We start from the raw sequence: 24775 nt of genomic DNA, 5'->3' as shown, positions 1-24775 counted from the left end.
TCTATGATCTTTCCAATCACACATGTGGGAAGGGGTGGAGGGAGTGGAAATTCGAGCCAATATTTGCCATTGTCAATTCAAAGAGACCATAGGTGGGTTTTTTTCTCCTAGATATATAGCTGCTTACCACTATATCAAGTCAGAAGTAGGGACTGCAAGCTGGGAAACACCAGATGAAGATGATTCTTGTCTTCACCTGACCCTTTAGCCACAAGGCCAGAAATTTGGATTGTATAGAGCAAAGGTCTACAAACTTTTTCTGTAAAGGGCAGGATTTTAGGCTTTGTGACTGTATATTCCCTGTTGTGATTACTCAGCTCTGCCATTGTAGTGTTGAAGCAGCAGTAGACAATAGGTAGAGGAATGGACATGGCTGTGCTACAGTAATCTTTTTTTAACAAAAACAGATAGTGGAACAGATTTGGCCCGTGAGCTATAGCTTGCAGATCCCTAGTGTAGAGAAGAGGCCAGCAGCAAGACCTAGAATTCTGGAAAATCCTCACGTTATCTCTATCTAAATCCCCTTCCCCTAAGCTCTGAAATGTCTCGTGAGAGTCAAGTAAGAATTTGGCAGGCAATATTAAGCTCTGAGAATCTGACTTCTTCCCAAGGAAAATATTAGCAATGAGGTCCACTCAGTCATTTCCCCACGTAAGGACAGAATCACACTCAGTGACACAGTGATGAGTGTGATTCTGTCTTAGGCAGTAATGGTGGACCAAAGTCAGCATTTTCGACAAAAGTCTCACACTGTTAAAATTACCTTTGAAAATTTATTAAATCATCCGTAAATTAGAGTATGCATGGCTTGAAAGCTAGGAGGAAGATTCAAGGAAAGCATGAAAGGTAAATTCACATGCAGATGTTTGGGTGTATAAAACATCCCTTCTTTGAAAGAATTGTCTTATCCCTAGCAGATGATGGCAGGTGAGCACAGAAGTGTAAGGTGTTCTTGCTTGCCAGAGGGTTCATTCCATTCTTGTTTAATATTAAGGCTCCTTTAACTTTGGTTTAGTATCTATGTTGCTTTTTTTCAAGGGTTAACGTAATTGAAAGCATAAGCACGTAGCATCAGCTCTCAGTGAATATGTTAGACTTGATCCTAAACCTTGCTTGCATGATCATAGCACATACACACCATTCTTTGAAACCGTGTAGAGAAGAACTTAGCCATTGGCTTCCTGCCACTGGAGCTGGGGGCTCCTACTGTGATGGTCCGAATAACTATCACATTCACATCCCGAGTGTTGATTTCTTCTTACTGTGCGAGAAGAAATCATCGAGGAAATTAGGTGTGGATACAATACAGCCACACAGAATATCTTATGTCATCTTTAATCTTCATAAAATGTTAGGGGCACGAAGCATTTAGATGTGATTCACATTCAAGGAGAAATCTAAAGCCTCAAAGCTGCAGTAACTTCCCCAGGTTGTTCAGCTACTTGGGAACAGAACTGGGTTTAAAATCTCAGCTTCTTCCTCTGCAAAATGGAATAAAAATAGGGCAACTCTATAAGGTTGCTGTAAGGAGCAAATGAGTTTTTAAATAATTTGCAATAGTCCTTGGCTCAGTAAATGTTAGCTATCCTTATTATCATCTAAACCCTTGTCAGTATCTCGACTGAGGCCACATGGATGGCCAATGCTGTTGGCTGCCAAGCACGGTGCTAGGTATTAGGCACATATCATCTCAAACAAGTAAGAGCTGCTGACATAGCAGAAGTTTTGCCTCTGATTCTCAATGAATTATTCTGTTTCTGACATAAAGTAACAAGGCAAAAGAGACATGAAAAGTTATCTAAATTTACAGGTCACCAAGAAAATGGACCTCCTCTATCTAATTGCCACTTGAAAGGAGACTAAGGAAGGAGGTGCAAAGGTACAGGAGCAGTGGACATTTGAGGAGGAATTGGCTGCTTTAGAGAATTTGGCTTGTTTCCACTGAATTCCCCTCTCCCAGTGGGGAGAAAAAACTCAGTTACTTCCAGCAGAGGGGCTGAAATACTTTAGGCTTTCGAGGCCATACTGTCTGTGCCACAGCAACTGACTCCTCCCATTGCAAAGCGCAAGCAGCCACTGATGAAGCAGATCAGTTTGGCTGTGTTCCACGAAAAAGTTATTTATGGATGCTGGAATTTGAATTTCATGTAACTTTCATGTATCATAAAATGTTCCTGTGATTTTTTTCCTCCCAGCTATTTAAAAATGTAAACCGTATTCTTAACTTGCAGGTGATAGAAAAAGAGGCAGCTGGCTCAATTTTGCCCAAAAACTAGAACTTGCCAGCCCTGACTCAGAGCACTAGACCAAGAATCAGACCTGTCAGGGTTAACTGGTTGTTTGATCCAAGCAAATTGTCTGACATCTTGGGGCCTCATTTTCCTCCAGTGAATTCCTTCTAGCACTTAAAGGCCAGCTGTGTGGTTATGTGGCTTTGCTTTGCTCTCAGGTGAACCTGGGTTCAAGTCCTGGCTCAGCCTCTGACTTGCTGGGGATGTCGGGCCAGTTCCTAAGCCTCCCAGTGTTTTCATTGCCTCTCCTGTAAAATGGGGATTAAAATGATGTTGACTGCAGGGTTGCTCTGAGGATTAAGTTTCATGATACTTGTGAATCCCTTAACTCATGTATCCAACAAACATTTGTTGCACCTAATATGTACTCAATAAGTGCTAACTACTGTATTCTTTTTTAAAAAACTGAATTCCTATTAAAATAATAACTTTTAAATTACAGTTTCTACATATTTCCAGACTGGAAAATGATTTTCTTCACAGCCTTATGATAAAAGGCAGGAAGCGTCTGCACCTTGCGAACAAAATCCTGTACCATGTGCCCACTACCTTTATTTTCTCTTGTGTGTAATACAAGCGAAGAAGAAATTTTGATACATTAACCTTGCATCTTTGTTTACAGCTCTCTTACTCCACCCAGTGGCAGAAAGTCACTGGTGACATGCCAAGGAGGTCATGAATTTTTAACATTTTAATAATTGTTATTATTTATAATATCCCCTAGTAGTAGAGCAAGATTTCATTTTAAACTCATTCCCCTTTGATTTTCCATTTTTAAGGCCTGCAGTGGGTAGATAACCATTTAGCTGAGTGGCTCTCAACAAGCAGATATTAAGAAGTGCCTGAGGTTCCACCAGCATGAGTTGATCAGTTATCTGTACAGGTGGTTATTAAAAGTGTTGTCCTGAAGGCTCATTAAAAAGCAATGTAGCATTTAATAAATATTAGAACATGTCAGTAGCACCATTTAAATGTGGGAAGGAGATCAATTTCCTTTGTAATTCTGTGCACAGGCATAAACACTCTTTAGAACACTTAATTCCATGTCAGAGTTTAAAGCAGCTATGATAATTTCTATTTAGAAGTAAAGGCAGGGAGAGGGTTGGGGAATAGATGTCAGACACTTGGTGAATTAAGAAGAAAATAACCTTAAATACTCAAATAATATCATTTTGCAAAAAAGGAATGCAGAAACTCACAGTCATTTCCAACGCTTCCTCTAATTCTTTTCTTCCTTTTCTTTTTCAATAACCTGTTTCCACTCTCTGCTGTTTTACTTTTATTTTATTTTATTTTATTTATATTTATTTATTTATTTATTTTGAAAATAGAGATGGGTCTCACTCTGTTGCCCAGGCTGGAGTGCAGTGGTGCAATCACAGCTCACTGCAGCCTTGACCTTCTGTGCTCAAGCGGTCCTCTGACCTCAGCCTCCTGAGTAGCTGGGACTACAGGCCACCATGCCCAGCTGGTTTCCTTTTAATCCCTCTTCTCTGCGTGTCCCCACCTCCCCTTCCAGTTGTTCCCTTAACAGGAAGGAGGAAGCAAGTGGTAATTAACGACCAGGGCAGGGTCAGTGGGCGGTAGAGCTATGCCTTCAAGGAGAAACCAGGTTGAGTGCTGCAAAGAGATGGTGCCAGCATCAGGGTAGGGGCTGGTGTGGAAGGCACTTGGCAAACTCATTTTTTTCCTTTACTTTCTCTTACTCTCTACCTGTCTTTTTTCTTATGTCTGTTCCTTTTTGAGCTATTCCCCATGACTCTGTCTCTGATCATTCTCTTCATTTGTCTCTCTCTCTCTATCTCCCTCTCTCTCTTTCTACCCCCCTTTCCCCTTCTGTAACAAGTTTCTACCTGGTCAAGATGGCTCTGCATATGACCCATTTCTCATAACAGATGAGCTTCATATTTGAATATGAGAATCCCTTCAAAAACTGCTTAGTTCTGAGCATGCCTAGTATATGCTTAATAATTAAGGTGGTAGTTAAAGTGTAACTGCAAGTATAATTAAAATTCACTTTCGTGGATCCTAGAATTATGAAGCAATTAGGCATTTTCACGCGGCACTGAAGGAGCAGCTGGGAGGAGAGAAGGGTTGTGGTTTTCTGGGGAGCTGCTCCGTCCCCTTTCTTCCCCTGGCCCTGTCCACCAGTGTTAGCCTGGAGCAAGGCCTCACTTGTCTGGGGCACCTGAAGCTGCTACAGGTTGGGAGGAGTGGTAACAGCTTGGAGTCCTCACTCAGGGCAGTGAGCACAGCCAGCTCTTCCTGGGCCCTTCCCAGCAAAAGGAGCCACTCCCAAAACCCCTGGGTAACCGTGAGAGGACTCCAAAAAAAAAAAATTCCCTCCTGATTGCACCTTGAGCAGTTTGGGGTATCTATTTCAACCCTATAGGAAAGGGTTGTTAGGACAGCAAGGAGATCTATCAAAAAGTACCCGCCCACTCCTCTTCTCGTCAAGCACACTTTGTATGTGGGACTCCATCTGGAGCTACCCCGTCGGTCAGCACGTACTGCTAGCTAACAGATATTGGGAGGTATCCGGTAAGCAAGCCTGACAAAGGAAAGTGGATGTTTGGAGGGGACGAGGGAGGCATCAGTAAGTCATCCCAATAAGACTTCATCCATGGTAAGATTTTAGAAATACAAGGTACTCTGGAAGTTCATTGTACCAGCCCCTGCTTTAGTTGGGGCATGAGGAGGTGGTGATTAGAAAGATATCCCCAAAGAAATACCATTTAACAGATGCCTTGTGAATGAATGGGTGTCAGCCCAACAGAGCTCTGGGTGGAGAGCCCAGCAAGAGCAGTGGCCCAGCACATCTGTGTGCTCATGAATTTCTAAATCATTTCTTTTCCCTTGGGAATACTGGTGCTAAGTTGGGTGCAAAAGAAGATATTAATTAAGGAACTAAATTATTTAGATTACTTCGTTACAAGGAAGCACAACTCATTAAATTTATCTCAAAAAATTAAGAAGATCAAGAGCTCATTTCATCCATAGACATGCAAAGCAACTCAGGTAAAACTGAATAAGAGGTTATCTGAATAAGTGGGAACCGTGATAAAAAAACTACTCTCCAGAAAGAGCAGGATCTGAAATGGAGGAAGACATCAGGAGCACCACTCCTGCACCTATCTGGAGGTCTTAGAGCTGCATTGAGATTGGAAGGTGCTCGAAAGAAGAAAGGAAGAGGAAGAAGGGCCTAGTCCACGTCTCTGCAGGAGGAGATAGAAATTTACACATGGGGCACCACGGCTCATGCCTCTAATCCCAGACTTTAGGAGGCCGAGGCAGGTGGATCGCTTGAGGTCAGGAGTTTAAGATCAGCCTGGCCAACATGGTGAGACCCTATCTCTACTAAAAATACAAAAATTGGTTGGCAGAGGTGGCCACTGCCTCTCATCCCAGCTACTCAGGAGGCTGAGGCAGGAGAATTGCTTGAACCAGGGAGGCGAAGGTTGCAGTGAGCCGAGATCATGCCACTGCACTCCAGCCTGGGTGACAGAGCAAGACTCTGTCTAAAACAAAATTTACACATGTAACTGTCATTTACCTTCTGGTCCAAAGACTGGTTTGCTCCTGTGTCTATCAGCGCTTTTGCTTCACACTCTGTCATTACTCCATGAAAGCCCTGCTTTGATTAGTGTCTAAATTCCTTAGCCTGCTATCTAACACCTGCCACAGTCAAATGAATCAAAGTGCACGCAGGTTGTGTTAATGAAATAATACATTTTTACATCTGTGTTACTTACCTATCAGCACTTAACAAATTACCCCAAAATTTAGCAGCTTAACAAAAAAACAGTTATTATCTCACAGTTTCTGTGGTCAGGAATCTGGGTGTGGCTTAGGTGGATCCTCTCACTCAGGGTCTCTCACAACGCTGCAATCACAGTGTCAGCCGAGCTGTAGTGATCTCAAGGCTTGAGGAAAGAATTTGCTTCCAAGATCCCTTATATGGTTCTTGGCCAGATGCACTTCCTCCTTGGCTATTAGACCCAGAGCCTCAGTTCCTCATCAGCCATTGGCCAGAGGTTGCCCTCAATTCCTTGCCACGTGAGTCTCTCCAGAGGGCAGCTCATAGCAGGGTAGTTTGCTTCATCAGAGTGAAAAAAGAGTTAAAGGGAGCAAGACTGAAGCCACAGGCTTTTGTAACCTAGTCTCAGAAGTGACACTCCATCACTTTTGCCATGTTCTTATCTATTAGAAGTAAGGCCGTGGGTCCAGATCATACTCAAGGGGGACGGATTCTACAAAGATGTGACTACCAGGAGGCAAGAGTGATTGATCTTTGAAAACCATTTTAGAAGCTGCCTTCCACAGCATTTACAAAGTCATATGTTAGTCAAAATAATGCTAGCTCCTGTAACAACAGAAAAATGCAGAAATTTCAGAGTCTTAACATTATAGAAGGGCCTTTCTCATTCCCATAAGGTCTAAGAGGGTGAGTGGGTAAGATGCTTGGCTCCAGAGAGTTATTAAAGTATCCAGCCTGAAGGAGTCATTGCCATCTTCAAGAAGTGATTTGGCTGGGTGCAAGGGCTCATGCCTGTAATCCCAGCATTTTGGGAGGCCACAGCAGATGGAGTCCTAGAGCTTAGGAGTTCAGGACCAGCCTGGGCAATGTGGAAAAACCCCATCTCTACAAAAAATACAAAAAATAGCTGGGCGTGGTGGTGTGTGCCTTTAGTCTCAGCTACTTGGGAGGCTGAGGTGGAAGGATCACTTGGGCACCAGAGGTTGAGGCTGCAGTGAGCTGAGATCACACCACTGCACTCCATCTTGGGTGACACAGCGAGAGCCTGTCTCAAAAACAAAAAACAAGACAAAACACAACCAAAACCAAAAAGGTGACTTCCAGGGCTGCCCCAGCTAGGAACACTCCAGAAAGCAGACAAGGAAAACCGAGTATGAAGAGTCCCTTTGGAGATTGTCATGGCCATGTGACATTCCTTTGGCCTGAACTCAGTCACATGTCCCCTTCGAGATGCAGGGGGGCCTGGGAAATGTAGTTTCTGGCTGGGCAGCTGCTTTCCAGCAATAGCACTCTACTGCAGAAGAGGAGCAGGAGAGGAGCAGGAGTCTGTGGTGCAAAGCCAGCCAGGCCTGCCACAGATACTGCACCATTTACAAAAATGCTTTTACACTCATTTCATTTGCTTCTCATCACAATCTATACCATCAGCTATACTGTCCTCATTTTACAAGTAGAGAAGCAGACTAGCATATCTTTAGAACATGCAGCATTTATAATTACAGAGAACAGTTCAAGTCCCATCTCTGACACTTACCGCCTCTGTGACCATGGAAAAGTTATTTAACTTCTCTGTGCCTCAGTTGCCTTATCTGTAAAACAGGAACAATAGGACTACTCATAGCTTTTGTAAAGATTTCATATGCTGTGTATAAGTTACTTAGCACTGTGCCTGGCATACATAAGCACTTGATGATATTAGTTCTTGGGAAGATTACGAGGATGATAGTGCTCTGTATGGAAACAAAAGTTAAGGCTCAAAGAAGTTAAATGATTTACCCAAAACTACATAACAAGTACATGGCAGAGCCAGCATGGAGATTTTAGGTAGCAACTTCCCACATTTTATGCTTTCACCTTCCAGAGAGGACTTTCACCAGCTACCTCTGTAAAAACAGGAGTAGGTGAGCCTTAAGGTGAAGACACAGTGCCAAGCAGCCATCTTCACTGCTGCTTGGGTAGACCCAGGGTCCCAGGGGAATCAGTGCTGCATCATCTTTTCAATCCACCCATTTCTATTTAACCCAGCATTTGCCTGTTTATATGAAACGTGCTGACCCAGTGCCTCTTTTTATCTGCACTCTTTGTGGTAAGGCAAGTTCTCCAAGGCCTATATTTCAAGGTCTTTGTTTATAAATAGGCTCTGTCTTGCCAACTAGATAAAAGCACAGGAAATGATGTAGGATGAGATATTTCATTAGACACTTAAATTCTATTACATTTCTCCTAGAGGAGTTGTTCACTCTAAAAGGGCAGAAAAGCAGTTCTCATGTTAAATAGTCCCCAAGCACACCTTTGAATGAAGTGGCTTGGCCAGAAGATACTCCAGATCCACCAGGAACAGTCAAGAGATTGCCATCAGAGGCTGCTTTGTCCGTTTTGAAGGGCTCAGCCCATTTCATTTTATAGAGTGAGGAGAAGGCAGAAATGGACATGCTGGATGCTGCCAGAGTCTCCAAAGCAGTGGATTTGTGGACATAGCTGGGCAGATTCTCGGAACTTCCTTTCTCAAATCAGGTCACAGCCCAAACCCCTGATGACGTCCGAGAGGGCTTTAAGACAGGTGACTTCTGGTATGGGCCAAAACCGCATTAAATCCACATGGCTGTGATTATCAGCAGACAACTCAGCTTCCATCAGTAAAACATGTTCATTTCCCTCTTGCAAGCCCTTGCTTTCATCTTCTTTTCTAGCTGGACCACAGCTTGAATAAATTTCATCACATAATCTTTTCTGTCAGCGACCTTGATGAGAACCTATATTTAATTCATTTCCTAGTGAAAAGCTGTAGACAGGTGAGTCTTGTGTGTCCTTGTGCAAACTTCATAAGGTGCCACCTCTAGTTTCATTCAGTGATTGTTCCCTGTCCCCCTTCTAGGAACCAACGTCCAAGAGGCCCAGAAGATACTCAACAACAGCGGACTCCCCATTACTTCAGCCATTGACCTGGAGGATGCAGCCAAGAAGGCTGTGGCCAGTGTGGCCAAGAAGTGATGTCTTTGTCCTGATCCAACGGAGAAAGAAAGCCATTTTTCCGTAAAAAGGGGTGGTTCATCATTGTGAAAGAAATGGTTATCTCATTGAGGAAGAAAAGGGGAAGGGGAAGGCAAGAATCACTGAAAAATCTTAAATCTGTGTTTTCTGGAATAAGATATCTAGACAGCCTAAATCTGATTTTAGTCTTTATAAAAATAATATCTTGTGTTCTCATACTTTTCTGTCACTGTAAGCCTGCCCAGTAGGCAGTGTTTTGCAGACTTTGGGGAGTGGTCTATGTGGCCAAATATTGTGTGTATAGACAGAATTTGAAATCAAGTCCTGCTTCATTTACAAGAATTTTGGTGGGCATCTAATCCTACATAATGAAAAAGAAAAACGACCATTTAAAAACTCAGACAAGATTATATTTAATATATTAATTACTAAAAAGGCACAAGATTACACTGAACATATTAGCTACTAAAAAGGCACTGCTAAGACATTCAAGCAAATAGCTATTACACACTACTGCAGATTTTACAGGTTTCTGATTCTAATATATGTTTGAAAAATCCGTGAGTATTCCAAAATATATTTAATAATGGAATGTCTGCATTAATATACCATCCATGTGTTTTTACCATTTGCCTTAATATTGAATATACTGTTTACCTCACACTAAAAAGAAAACCAGAAGCCTTATTTGTGATTTTGGGAGTGGAAGCTTCCATTTTTGTGTCAAAAATGCATCCTGATTCTTATGGAAATCTCTGTTATTAAGACATTTCAAGATGAGACAACACTGAAGACCAAATTGTGTTTATTATCACTATCTTCTCTCCTCGTTTCTCTCTTACTCCTCATCCTCCCAGAATCTACCAGTTTGTGGTAGAAAGATGGGAACCTTATTTGAATGTGTTTTTTTTTTTCCATGATGTCCAATTTTGTTGTGGGAAAGGATTTGGATAAAATTTTTGTTTAAACTTTGGTAGATTTTTATCTATACAAATTTAAATAAAATTATGTTTTGTAAGCTGTAAGATCTGTGTGTATTTCTCATTTTACTCAATTTTATTCCTCAAACAATTTTTTTTTTTTACAAAGACACTAGTCTTAGTGTCTTAGGTATGCCTCTAAAATTTGATAATTTGGGTCATTCCAGGATTATTCCAGTTCCACTCAACTTTATCAGATACCCATTTCTGTGTTAGGAGATTATTGAATCCATAAAAGTTATACACAAACCAGAACCCCAGGAATGTATCTCAGATGTCTGACAGATTGAACTGTGATGTCAGTCTGCGTAACGCAAAGGGAGATACTCCAGTATAACTCATTCCATTAAGTGAGGCTCAATTGCCACCATTAATTTTCCTTTCAGTGTATAAATATGTAGTAGACCAAACTATTTTGTTTGTTTTTTTTTACCAGCTTACTTTGTTCTCATAAATTTTATGTGTGGACAAAAGTATGAAAGTCATTATTGTTTAGAGCCATGTTTGCCATGGAGAAATAAACTATTGGATAGATCAGTCTTATATCCTTTCTTAATGCCCATGCAATGAATGAAGAATATTAACAGTGTCTTCTTAGTTGTGTTTTGGTTTTTGATAGCTTAATCACTAGTTGGTGCAGTAAAAAAAATAACATATATTATGTCAACTAGACAACATTTTTAAATTTTTGATCTCTGAAGAGGACTATGTTTGAGTCACTTGTAAATATTGATGTTTCCAGTCAACCCAATTTGGAGGAGGGGATAAAGCAATTAAATCATTTTTGTGATTATTTCATAAAAGGGTTAATAACAAGGAAATAGCCTTTTATTTTCAAATAAGCTCAAAGCCATCAGAGCTTGTTCTTTTTGCATCCTTAGCGTAGCTTGTCTCTAATGGTTTTATTCTCAGGCAGGCCATTTTTACAGGTGGATAATGGCTGCTGGCCATTACATGTGAGGTTCTCAAATTTAGCATCCTCAGAAGAGAAAGAGAGAGGGAGCAGAGGGAAAGAGAAAATAAATGAGCAAATAAATGAAAGAAAGAGGGAGGAAGGAGAGAGGAAGGAAAGAAGCTTCTCTCGGTAATTCTAAGACACCTCCCAAAATTGAATATGACTCCAGTGATCAGTTTCAGGTCAGTAACCTATTCCTGAACCTGGCCCCGGTTCATTTACAATAATTTTTGTGGTCTTCTCTACAATAAATATAGGCCATAAAAAACTCAAGACAAGTTTACATTTAACATATTAACTACCTGATACAGTTTGGCTGTGTCCCCACCCAAAATCTCATCTTGAGTTGTAATCAGTGTTTTTGATTGTTTTGGCTTTGAGCTTATTTGAAAATAAAAGGCTATTTGCTTGTTATTAACCCTTTTATGAAATAATCACATAAATGATTTAATTGCTTTATCCCCTCCTCCAAGAATTAAATTACAATTCTTCTACATTTTATTTTCATGTCTCTTCCTCTCAGTTTTCTCTCTGAGGAAAAAAAAAATGTCATTAAGAATTATATTGTTTTTTAAGTGCAAAGCCTTGATAAAAATTAGAAGGAATATTATTTTTTCACATTACTAAAGTAAATATTTGAATGTTTGATTGTGATCATTTGTAGAATACACTATATGTTCAAAATTAAAATAAGCGAGAAAATATATATCATAGTGGGGAAGGAAACAATGTGGGGAAGTGAAAAGGATATATTCTTTCATATTTTTCTAGATCTGGAGTTGGCAAACTAAGGCCCAAGGGCCTATTTCAGTAAATTAAGTTTTATTGTCACAGACACACCCATTTGTGTGCATGTTGTCTGTGGCTACTTTCATGCTACACAGCAGAGCTGAGTAGTTGTGATAGAAACCTTATGACCCTAAAATATTTCCTTTTTGGCCCTATACATAAAAGGTTTGCCAACCCCAGCTCTAGATAAATAAAAAAATACAACATTGCCCCCAAAATGACAGTAACGGAGTATTGTTTTCAAACCTGAGAAAGGAAGATTTAGATATTAAAGTGAAACAGAAATGGAAAAGTAGGAAATATGATCTTTGATCTTTCCATTTTAAACCCTGTGAGAGCTACAAAAAGTCTACAAAAGGCCACTTGCCAATGAAAACCAATTCAGTTTTGTTACTTTTTGTCTTTCCATCACCACAAGGACTGTCTGCAGTAGCTCCTTGCACTTTTGAACATATGCTGTTCCTAACTGCTCACAGGTGCATTGGAATAATACCAAATCATGGCTATGAATATTAAACTACCAAAGGGCTGCACCTATCAACTAACTCATCCTCAAAGTGATCCTTGCTAGTAAGTATGTCATGCATTGTTTAGTCTTGGAAAGACTAAAGCAAGGAAAAAAAAGTAACTGCAGTGTACTTGATCCCCACCACATTACTGCAAAGGCAGTATCCATTTTACCAGTGAGGAAATTGTGACAAAGTGAGATAAAGTTGCTCCTCTCGAGTTTCGTAGTTAATGGCAAAGATGCTGGCTTCTGGACTTTGGATTCTTGTTTAATTCTATCATTTCTTCTATTGTTCAGTAAAACTTTCTGTATGACAGCAATGGTAAATATCAGTGCTGTCCAACATATAGTCATCCATCACATGTGACTATTGAGCATCCTGGGAACTGAATTTTAAAGTCTAATGCTAATTAATTGACAGCCACACATTGCTAGTGGCTGCCATATTGGACAGTATAGCTCTCTGGTCTAAATCTCCTGGGTATTAGGATGCGTTACTTTCACTTCAGAGAGGCTCACATTGATTAAGTGCTTTCTGTGTGCCAGGAACTTTACCTGTGCTATCCTAATTAATCCTCGTTAGCAACTCTATGAGTCTGTCATTGTTGTTTTACTGGTGAGAACATTGTAACTCCGAGAATTTAAGTAACATGACCAAGAGCACAAAACTAGCATGTGGCTAGTCAGGATTGAAACTTGGTCTTCTGAGTCAAAAGCCACTGGTCTTTGTTTTGTATCTATGGGGACCCAAATTCACTAAGGTTATGCCACTTATGATCATTTGAAAGGATGTTGGAGGCAAAGACATTTAGCAAGCTGGGTTCTTGAATGTATTGCTTGCCCTGTGTATCTCATACTTTGGGAAGCAGGGTTTAGAAGCAGAAAGATCACCATAAGCAACTGGCAGGTCATATGGACTGCAATGTGAATGGCACCTCCTGGACTTGCACAAGGCATAAGGCAAGGGCCATTTTCTAGGGATCTAATTCCAGGTGTCTTCTCTTTAACTCAGTGCCTTCCCAACATCTATAACCATGACCATCCAAAAGACAAAAGGCAGAGGGGCAGAAGAGATAAAGGCTGGAGGCAGTTTTATCATATTAGGAGAAAATTTAGTTTGCAGCCTTTACCCTTCTTCTGGAGAAGTTTAGATCTGGCAGTCTTATCTCATATTTTCATATTCTAAGTAAGCCAGGAGTAATTCCTAGGCACCTTATGCCAAATTTCACAAATCCAAAATTAATTAAATTGTATATGCCAGCTATGGGGAAATTGTCAGGTTTTTGTTGTTGTTGTTCTTGTTCCTCCCTTGTGTTTGTAGAGGCAGCAACATACAGGCATGTTTATTGGGAGCTCTCCTAATTCCTTTCCTAGCTAGGGAAGAAAAAAATGAAAGTAAGCCATGATGTAGTAGTCATTAACACATCTGTTTTCAAACATCAGACAATGGGAGAAACTAGAAGATTTGAAGATTCCATTTGGAGTTTTTTTTCAATTACCTTTTAATATTGAACATTCATGTGCTTTAAATCCTCATAACTAGTTGCCCTGAGCAAAACAAATAATTTTTGAAGGACCTTGTATTAAAAAGCAGAAATGACATCACAATGATAAATCATTTTAAATAAATAAATAGCCTTGTATTAGGAATCACATACAGCACATACAGTAGTCCTCCCTTATCCATGGTTTCACATTTCAGTTTTAGTTACCTGCGGTCAACTACAGTCAGAAAATAGATTAGTACAGTACAATAAAATGTTTTGAGAGAGACCACATTCATATAACTTTTATTACAGCATATTGTCATAATTGTTCAATTTTACTCCTGTTTGTCTCTTACTGTGCCTCATTTATAAATTAAACCTTTCCATAAGGATATATGTCTAGGAAAAGACATGCTATGTGTAGGACTTGGTACTATCTGTGGTTTTAGGCATTCACTCGGGAGTCTTGGATGCCCTGCAGGTAAGGGGGGATTCCTGTATATTAATAAAAGTATTGGTTGGGTTTTATTTATCACTGTTCATGTATATGATCTCATGGATACAAACAGGTGACCTTGCCAATTGGTGCTAACTTTTTGTGTGTTTATGAAAAGAACAGTAGTAACCTTGCTCCCTGGATACCAATAAAAAATCTATCATTTTTTTAAAAGAATTTTGGACCTCTAGTTAAAAGGTCATTGTTTCCCAACTGCATGACTCTATCTTGAAACATTTACTTATTGTTCTTTATTAAACATATTTTAATTATCCTATGTTTTAAATAATTTCTTCCAAGATTGCTTCCTTTCAAGAGAACTTTTAAACATTCAGTTAAATAAGAACCCTTTAAATTTCTGTTAATTGTTTCAAATGTTACATAATTTGTATGGACACATTGACAGTTGTAAACTTTCAGAATATTGCGTGTGAATTTCAAAAAAATTTGTAAAATATTCGCATACATTGAAATTCATTAAACTATGTTTTCTCATACTTTTATTTTTTATAAAAATCTAGTTGTATTAAAAATAAAAGTATTAATATTCAAGTTTGACAAAAATATAAGAAAACAGATGCTCTTCATTAATTTAGTATTTACTATGTAATCAGTATAATGTTTCTGGAGGTCAGTTTTTTAGTACAGATTAACAGCCTCAAAAATGTTCATAGTGCCACTTCTTTAGGGTATGGAAATGGCTTCTGGGTGGGAACAGGTGAAACAGGAAAACAGAATGCCTGGGCTGATCTATGTGACAGAAGCAAAGGTTGAAATCTCTGTGCTGAAAGCCAGAGGGCATCTTTTCTTCCCACCATCCAGAGGTAATAAATGGCAACAGCATACACCTCCAACTAGGTAGATGCTTAGCAAAATCACAGAGGAGACAGCATGGTGCAGCTCTTCCAAACAAGACTGCACATAGGCCCAGCGGAACGGCTCCCATCCACCCTCTCCTTTCCTCCCCGCTACACACAACACATTTCCACCAATGGCACACAGCCTCAGAAAAGTATTGCATATGCACTTCTCAGCTCTCAGGGAGGTAGACAACTGATCTCAGATAAGGAGATCAGAGAGAATTAGCACACAATATATCAGAACAAAGAGAAGGTAGACAGCTGCTGTGTTCATCATGACCAAGAAAACAAGAAACAGAAACAACATGGCATCTGTGCTATTCAGTAAAGGAAAGAGGGGTCAGCCAAAGGCAGAAAAACGAAGGCACCACCCATAATAGACAAATAATCCCTTTTGGAAAAACATATAACTAAAGAAAAACATTTTTTAAATCCCTAAACAACCTATTCGTGTAATACTTAATAAAACTATTAATTCAGTTAATAAACAAAAAGGTGATCAAATACTGACATAAAAACAGAAAAAGAAGAAAAGGGAGGTAAGAAAACCAGTGGAGAAGGAGGAAAACAATATTCAAGAACTGACCAATAAATCACAAAAAGTAATGAATCCTAAATATATTGCAATGCACAGGAGAGCCCCCACCCTCAGTGAAGAGTTTCTACCCAAAATGTCAATAGTGTCAAGGTTGAGAAACCCCAATTTAACTACATTTACTAATTTAACATAATAAATGTGGGTTATGGATTCATTAAAATGAAAATGCCAGCCGGGCCTGGTGGCTCACACCTGTAATCCCAGCACTTTGGGAGGTTGAGGGGGGCAGATCACCTGAGGTTAGGAATTCGAGACCAGCTGGGCCAACATGGTGAAACCCCTCCTCTACTAAAAATACAAAAATTAGCTGGATGTGGTGGCAGGTACCTGTAATCCCAGCTACTTGGGAGGCTGAGGTAGGAGAATCACTTGAACCCAGGAGGTGGAGGTTTCAGTGAGCCAAGGTTGTGCCATTGCACTCCAGCCTGGGTAACAAAAGTGAAACTCTATCTCAAAAAATAATAATAAATAAATAAATAAAATAAAATGAAGATGCCAGAAAAATGGAAACATATAAAATAGTGGATTGTATGATTCACCATGAATGCAGAGGGGGAAATAAAGAAATTAAAGGAACTAGGAGACAATAATGCATAGGACAAGGACAATCCAACATAAGGATAATTGGTGTGCTTAAAGTAGAAAAGACCAGCAACTAAAAATGAAAGTGATTTTAAAGATATAATAGAATAAATGTATATTGAAATGAATGTGAAATTGTGCCAAAAGACTGAAAAGAAACACTGTATTTCAGGAAATATCAGCAAGTTGATACTTTAAAGACAGGTTTTTAACTTTAAGAATAAAGAAAGAATCCTTTGGGTTCCTTGACTAAACATGCAGATGAACAAATGCAGAGGAGAAGAAATTTTACTGGACTCATACTTCTCAGCCATTTTTGATACCAAAAGACAGTGAAACAAATCTGCAAAAATTTTAGGGGAAGAATGTGTTTCCCAAGAATATCATACCCAACCAAAGGCACACTTTTATCAAACATTGGGAATAACTTCAATATCTACAAGTAGTAAATGGAATAAATAATATTGTATATAAACAGTGGAATATCATGTAGCCATTTTAAAAATGAAGAAATAAACATATACTTTTTTGTGAAAGAATGTTCATAATATATGCTGCAAAAGAGAAGTAATAATGCTAATTTTAAATATGTGTTTATATATATTCCATATATAAAATATCTTATAGCTAGATACATGGATACATATCTATATAGATAGAGAAAATTGACCATAAGAATATAAACTAAAATATAAGTGTGGAAGAAAAATGGGTGACTTTGTTTTCTTTTCATAAATTAGTGGCTCTCAACTAAGGACAATTTTGCTCTCCCTGGGAAAATTTTGCAATGTCTAGAGACACTTCTCTTTATTGAAACTGGAGACACTCCTCACTTCTAGTAGGTAGAGGCCAAGGATGCTGCTGAACATTCTACAACACAGGGTCTGCCCTCCACAGCAAAGAATTATTCAACCCAAAGTGTCAATAGTGCCAAGGTTGAGACACACTGATTCAATTATATGTATTAATTTACTATAGTAAATATGGGTCATTGGTATAATAAAGACAAAAATTACCAAAAGAAAAAGCACTGCATAAAGTTAAGTGAGACAAGAGTATACTTATTAGATAAATATATTAAATTTAAAAAGATACAAATGCTTTTACACATTTCTCTGAGATCTTGAACTAATTTACAAATGTTCTATGATTGTGAAAACTTATGTAAGTTATACTGTTCTTTTAATAATATTCTTTTTGGGGGGATAAATATTAAACTGCAAAAAAAATGGTAAATACAAACCCAAGTAAGTTTGTTTTAAAGCTGATCTATTCAAATAACATTTAAAAATCTCACTCAGTTTACATTTTAGTGTCTCAGAATGAAAACTCATCTTAGTTTTAGATCTTTAACTGGAATAATATAATTAGTTACTGGTTCTCAAAGAGCATGTATTTCATGGATATGCCACCTAGTTTTGTTCAATATATAGAACTTAATTTTTTCTATAATATGCGTTGTAATTATTGATGACTTTTTCATGTTGCTGTCTCTTTAACTTTGAAGTGCAGTGTCTAAAATTCTGGTATTTGAAATTATGCCACATTTTGTTCCAGTGATGAATGTCAAACAGTATGTTGATCTATATTGAGGTGTTTCATGGGGGTGAAGCTTGCTACTTAGCAAAAGGCATTGTGTAAGGACAATCAGCACCTCAAAAACATGGCTGGTTAAAGGCAACATGGCAGAACTTTGCCTCCTGAGTATACAAAAAAGCATGTTCCAGGCAGCTAACAGTTCTTCCCAAACTCTAACAGAGTGCTGGAGGGGGCTAAATTCTGCTCAACGTTATCATCCTATGAGTGCTCAGGTTGCAAATATGGCTGGTGAGCTTCAGGTTCTTCTGAGTCATTTCATCCTTGGAAGCCAAACCTCTTGGGACCACTGTTGCAGACTACACCATTTTAAAATAGAGCTTGGAAAATGTAGCTGATTAAGTTGAATTCAAACACCTGTTTCTCTACCATCTGCTCTTCCCTGGCACCATGGCAGCTGCAGCGATAACACAGATTAAATAGAGGCAAAATCTCTACTCAAGGAATGAGTAATCCAGACATGCTTAGAACTACTCACTTGAACTGGACAGGACTTGGAGAAGCAATGCAACTTTCCACTTTTCTGGGGGTTTTTTTGTTTTGTTTTGTTTTTTGAGATGGAGTCTTGCTCTTTCGCTCAGGCTGGAGTGCAGTGTGTTTAGTAGAGATGGGGTATCACTGTGTTAGCCAGGATGGTCTCGATCCCCTGACCTCATGATCCGCTTGCCTCAGCCTCCCAAAGTGCCGGGATTACAGGCATGAGCCACTGCACCCAACCAAGTTTCCACTTTTCTAGTGTTTCCACACTAGAAAAAGTTAACAAGATTTTTCCCATAGATGATGATCATACCACATGTTCATGTATATGTTAGTGTGAGGGATTTTATGTCTTTAGGGGCAGGTTTTAGGCATTGAAAAGATCTTCCAGAGGTTTAAATGTGAATAATTAAGTTACAAATTTTAAAGCCAACTTTCTGAATTTGTAGATCTCATTCTATTTATAAATCTATCCAGTTTTGAAAAATCACCTTTAAGGGGATTGATTCATGTTTTCAAACAGTGAAACTCCTTTAAATATGCAAACTGCCTGTACAAATTTAATATATTTCGTTATAGTTTTGTTTTCAATTTTATGCTAGTCCACTCCATTTAAGAAATTCTCACAAAAAAAGTTTCAAAATCGTCAAGAAATTCTTAAGTTCTCTTAAATGTGCTGATACTGCCTGCATACTCAGTAAGATTTCAACTTAAAATTGCAAATTTTTAATCACGTGCTTAGTCACACATGTTAGATTGAACATGTATGCTTAGTCATACATGTTAGATTGTATGAAAACAGGACACTGACCTGTTAATCCAAATATTTCTTACATGTGGAAAATGCATAAAATATCAAATGCACAAAAATATTGAACAATGGAGTGTCTTAAACATTTCTACACTTAATTTGAATCTTCCTGGGCTAACTGAAGTCATAACTAGTCACTCTGGCTAGACACTGTCTAACACTGTTACTGTAGCATCACTGATGGTCTCTGAGTCCTTTCACAGGTTAAAAACAACAACTTCATAATCTGAACAAAGTGATTATCTGGTGGCTTTCATAGCCTACATAGTCATACTCAGACTTATTCTTGAAAATCGTGAGTTTCGTTCAGCTTCTTGATTCTAAAGGTGTATGTCTTTAGCCAAATTTGGTAAATTTTCAACTATTATATCTTCAAGTACGTTTCCAGCCCCACTTTCTCCTTTCAATACAGGAGTTCGGTGACATAAATATTAGCTCTTCTGCTATAATCCCACAGGTCCCTGATGTTGTTTTCACTTTTTCAGTCTGTTTTCTCTGCATTGTTCAAATTGGGTAATTTCTATCATTCTGTCTTCCAGTTTACAGATTCTTTTCTCTGTGCCCTCCATTTTGCTGTTCAGCTCATCCATTTTTTTTTTATTTTGGTTGCTGTATTTTTCAGTTATAAACTTTCCATTTGGTTCTTTCTATCCTGTTTCTTTGCTGAAACTTTCTATTTTGTTCCTGTTTCAAGTGTGTTCATAACTGTTCAGTGCCAGCATTTTTTATGATGGTTGCTTTAAACTGTCTGTTAGATGATTCTGCCATTCCTGTCATCTCCGTGTTGGCATCTATGGATCACCTTTTTTTTCATTCAGCTTGAGATCTTCCCAGTATAAAGCATGTTACTCGATTGAAACTTGGACATTGTGGATGTTACTTTCTGAGACTTTGGATCTTGTTTAAATCTGTTCGAGCCAGCTTCCTCTAACTCTGCTCCAGCAGAGGAGGAAGGAGATACCTCACTGCTGCCATGTTGGGTGGACAACCAGGTGGCCTTCATTCACGCCTGAAGTGAGGCTCCTTATCACTCCTGGGTGGGTGGGCACTCTGACTTTTCATTACGCCTCCACTGACTGAATCCCCTAGGCTTGGAGAGCAAGGAATGCCTAGTGCTGCACTCCCTCATGGCCCCACTAGCATCACAGAAGAGAGTTATGGCCTCTTTACTTGGGGGGGGTGGTGGAAGTCCTGCCTGTCTGTTAGGCCTCCTCTGACACCACAACAGTGAATAGTGGGGGGGGATGCCTCTTTACCGCTGAGCAGGGGTGGAAGGCCAGGCTCCCCATGTGTTCTCCACTGACCCCATGTAGGAGGTGGGAAGTCTTGTTACTGTCTAGAAGAGATAAACAAACCAATTCTCTACTCAGCCTTTCTAATACCACCCAGGCAGAGAGATTGGGTTCCTCCTTATAGCCTGGTGAGGGTGAAAGTCAGAGCTCCCCAATCAGCCTTCATGGGCTTCAGTAGGGCTGGGGTCACAGGTTGCTTCTGTGGTGTCCCACTGAAGTAGAGTGGGTATAGAAGAGTCCTGCCTTGTTAGGCTGCCCCTTCCTGGTCCTTTGGCTACAGACAACAGGCTTTTGTTGGTGGTTTCCTTGTCTGTGCCCATTGGCATTTCTCCAGTTTCTTCAGTTCCAACTCTGGGATATATGAGGCAAAATGAAAACCCAGGGAACTCACCACTGTGTTGTGTCTTATTTCCTTAAATCCCTAGGAGATCTGATTTTCTCCACCTTTCAAAGCCATCTTATATTTGATGTAGAATGTCCAGAAATTTACTTTTGTACAGAGCTCATTTGCAGGGGGTGAGGTTGGGGGGAGGGGAAGGAAGTGCCATTGTTCTCTCTTTGATCTGTTTGCTGAGTTACCCTTTTTTTAACCCATATTTTTTCAAAAACCACAGTCATGCTTTCTGTTTAAAATGTGAAGATTGTAAAATTGTAAAAGATGAAATAAAAATCTCTCATAACTTTACTACTGCTGTTCACATCTTGGTATGCTTTCTTTCATTGATTTTTCAATGCCTAGATAGAGAGATGGATAGATTTGTTTTATTATTTAAGATTGCACTATGTGTAGCCTTATATCATTTTTCTTTTAAGACTGTATGACGGGCATTTTTCTAGCCACCATCACCTATTCTCTGATTATCTTCTGAAAGCAGAAACCCACAAATACAGGGGAGATGAAAATCCTGGCAGTCAGACATCAAACATGCTCTCTACTTGAATAGTGCTGTTAAGAAATGTATTAGTGTATAGTGGTACAATTTGAGAATAAACATTTCCAGGAATGAATAAAACTTTGCTTTAATAACTATGGAGGTTCTAACCAACCCCCAAATTATCAGATGTCTGTGAATTTCTGGACCCTTTGAGAAGAGTGAGCTATAATTTTTCTCTATCCAAAGATTTATACCAATGGATACTATTTCAGGGTTCTTTTGGTTATTTTATTTTTTGGTTGAGCAAGAAATGCTCAAATTTATTGCATGTCTTTATTTGGGTTTGGTTGGAAGTAGAACCTAAAATAGGAATTTTCCTGCAAGTGATTTATTGAGGTCAAGTTCTCAGGAGAAACGTAAAGCAAGATGAGGGCATAGATTAGTGCAGGGAAAGGAACCTGGCAAAGATGTGGTTTTAGAAGTCAAGCCTAGGCCCCATCTCACGGGGAGCTCTAGAGCGTAAATTACACCACGGAGGTTATCTCACTCAGAGGCAAGCAGGCTGGACTACTCCATAGCTGCATCTATGAGTCACTGATTACAGGCTTCCTGTGGGGGTGAGGGCTTATTTGTGTACCTCTCAGGTATCTTTGAATGAGGCAGCTCCACTTACTCAAAGCATACTTCTCGAGAAGGCTACAAATGTAACTCATCAGTCATCACCCACAAAAGGTGGAGGATATGACTTACATCTTCATTCAATAAAAATTGGTGCCTGTCACTGCATTAGGTAGCGTGTACCTAATACACTATATTATCTGCTGCGTTAGGATACAGTGGCGACCCAGATAACAGTTGCAGCCTCTAAACTCATGGACTTTGCAATTTCATGGAGGAGACCAGCTTAACTATCACACACACAAAAAAAATTAGATTATCATTCATTAACAGAGACATCAGTAAAAAGTTCTCTGATATAAAGTAACACAAATACATGAAAATATATTGCAATTTTAAAGAAAGCCCACTTACTCTGGATTGGAAGGAAAAGCTTGCCTAAGGAAGCTACTTTTGAGCTAAGAACTGATGAATAAATGTATTTCAGCTAAGGAGCTGGCCAACGTAAGGGGCCAGGGGAGACGCATAAGAGACAGCTCCAGGCAGAGGGAGAACAGCATGTGCAAGGATCCTGTCCTGGGGTACATGCAAAGTTCTCTTAAATAGATAAGTCTAATGTTGCTGGAGTGAGTGTGGAGAGCAACAGGGAAATGTTGGAAAGTATATCAGATTGATAGCCACAAGAATGCTGTATAACAAATCATCTCAAAACTCAGTGGTTTGTAACAATAAGCATTTATTTTGCTTATGAGTCTGGGAGTCAGTTATTTAGGACAAGCACAACTGGGCAATTTTTCCTGTTGGTTTGGCTTATTCACATGTCTGGGAACCAGCTGGCTGATGGTTGATCTAGGTTGGCTTTGGCTGGAACACCTGGGGAGCTTGGCTCTGTTCTGTATGTCTCATCCTTCAGCAGCCTAGCCAGGGCATGTTCCCCTCACCATCCCAGAGGAGCAAGAGCAAAACCAAATACATGCAAGCACTTTCTAGACATCTGTTAGTATCACAACCACTAAAATCCTATTAGCCAAAGCAAGTCACATGGCCAAACTCTAAATCAAGATACCCCAAATATACTCTACCTCTTTGTAGGAGTTGCTTAAAACCCCATGGCAAAAAAGCAAGGATACAGGAAAGGATGAAGAATTGGGCCGTTAATGCAATCTATCTAATAATAGAGAAGTGGGCAGGGGCCAGGCCATTTTAGACACTGCAGGCTGTACCAAAGTTGCCAAGGCTCACACAATGGCCCATTTTCAAGTCGAGGGTAGAAATCTGTCTCGTCTGTCTCCTGAGCCCTGCCCTAGAAAACAACCCATCCCACCAGTAGCATCAGTTTCCTTTTTTAACTACAGGCTGCAGTTGTATTCCACATAACCCACATCTTGAGACATCTGTAAGTGGTGTGCTCATGATTCACAGTTTCTATTTCCCTTCTCATGCTGCTAGACTTTGTATTTAATGTACATTTTGTATTCCTGTGAGAAACTCAACGTGATTTATACTCTATGCATTAACTAAGCTGTCAACTACTCCTTTGATATAGTTACACATCACAATAGATGGTGGAGAACTCTATAATAGAAAAGTATAATTACCATTTATAGGTGCAGCCCAAAAAGGCACCAAAAGACTCTTGAGTGATTTTTTTTCCCGGCATCTCAGAACAAGCCTAAGATTGAACAATTGGACCCAAGAATCCAGACTTCTGGTCTAGTCTCTATTATAGTCACTCTATTATCTGTTTTATAAGAAAATTTTATGCATGGTTGCTATTTCTATCTGGACATAAGAACACTTATTGTTTCATCTGCCTTATCCAAATGTCAGCAATCCGAGAAGACGATGATGTTGTTTTCCCAATAAATGAGAGAGAGACAGGGAAAAAAGTTCGGTCCTCAAAGCATATTCCTCCAGTGGGAGAAGAATCAGTAACACCATGTTTCCATCAAGGAATAGGAGTAACAGGATCTTACGAATACCATACTGTTGTTGTTCATCTAAATATATTGCAAGAAAAAACTCATTACAAGAATCTCACTCCGATTTCAGGTACTTTTATGGAAAAAAAAGGAAGTTATATGCACATAAAACAAGAAACAGGAAATTCAAATGGGAATATAACTGGTATCCAAGAGAACGTCACCCACCAAAATCTGAGTAAGTGTGCCATCAGCATTTTTTTATGTTAAAGATTTACTTTGCTAAGATACTTGCTGAGATTACTTTTCCAAATTAATGAATATCATCACAAAATTATTTTTTTACATTTGGGTTCAGCTGCATGCTAATGGAAATGGAAAATGGAAGGGCATGGCTTATAGCTGTTCATTCACCAAAAATATTTTAGAATTGTGTCCAGGTAGGTAATGTATGCAAGAAGTGTTCTTGTTTAATAAAGGCATTTGAAGAGTTATGAGGATGAAGGGTATGTATAATCGATAACTATGTTCAGATTGCCAAGAGCTTTGGCTCCTTAAATGGGTGGGGAATGAGCCATTGGTCCTTTCCCTTTGGATAGCTTCTGTCACATCACTTGTTAATCCTGCTTATTGTTCAGCACCTCCATCAGAGTTCAGAACGTTCTATATAACAGCCTCTCTTCATTCATGACTCCTGTACCATATTAGCCATCCATGAGAGAAGGCCTCTCAGATTATTCCACTCCAGTTGGAAAAACTTTGCTTCTCTATTTATAATCTGTTTATAAAACAAAATTAAGAAACTGGTTCCAGAATGTTATATCAATTAGAATGCATTTGACTCCAAGTCATACAATATTCTTATAAGAGCTAATTAAACATAAATACTG

At 39.2% G+C, this 24775-nt stretch overlaps 1 protein-coding gene across 14 annotated transcripts in view; it reads left to right on the top strand.

Annotated features, from left to right (window-relative positions):
• SUCLG2 (succinate-CoA ligase GDP-forming subunit beta) overlaps window positions 1–24775 on the top strand; it is a 426327-nt gene that overhangs the window by 275819 nt on the left and 125733 nt on the right. For 11 of the 14 annotated variants that reach the window (XR_010155641.1, XR_010155638.1, XR_010155640.1 and 8 more), the window contains one exon: window positions 24016–24123. Coding sequence is in view for 10 of the 14 variants with exons in the window: in XM_063806902.1 (XP_063662972.1) it covers window positions 24016–24123 (108 nt within the window). In the remaining 4 variants the exon portion in view is untranslated. Of the gene's footprint in view, window positions 1–8923; window positions 10065–24015; window positions 24171–24775 lie in introns of those variants that run through there. The other 3 variants (XR_010155639.1, XM_516570.8, XM_063806900.1) reach the window with 2 other exon arrangements.

This window comes from Pan troglodytes, chromosome 2 (genome assembly GCF_028858775.2).
Source record: "Pan troglodytes isolate AG18354 chromosome 2, NHGRI_mPanTro3-v2.0_pri, whole genome shotgun sequence".
Classification (NCBI taxonomy): domain Eukaryota; kingdom Metazoa; phylum Chordata; class Mammalia; order Primates; family Hominidae; genus Pan; species Pan troglodytes.
The sequence above is the reverse complement of the archived record's forward strand: the minus strand, read 5'-3'. Positions and strand labels throughout refer to the sequence as shown.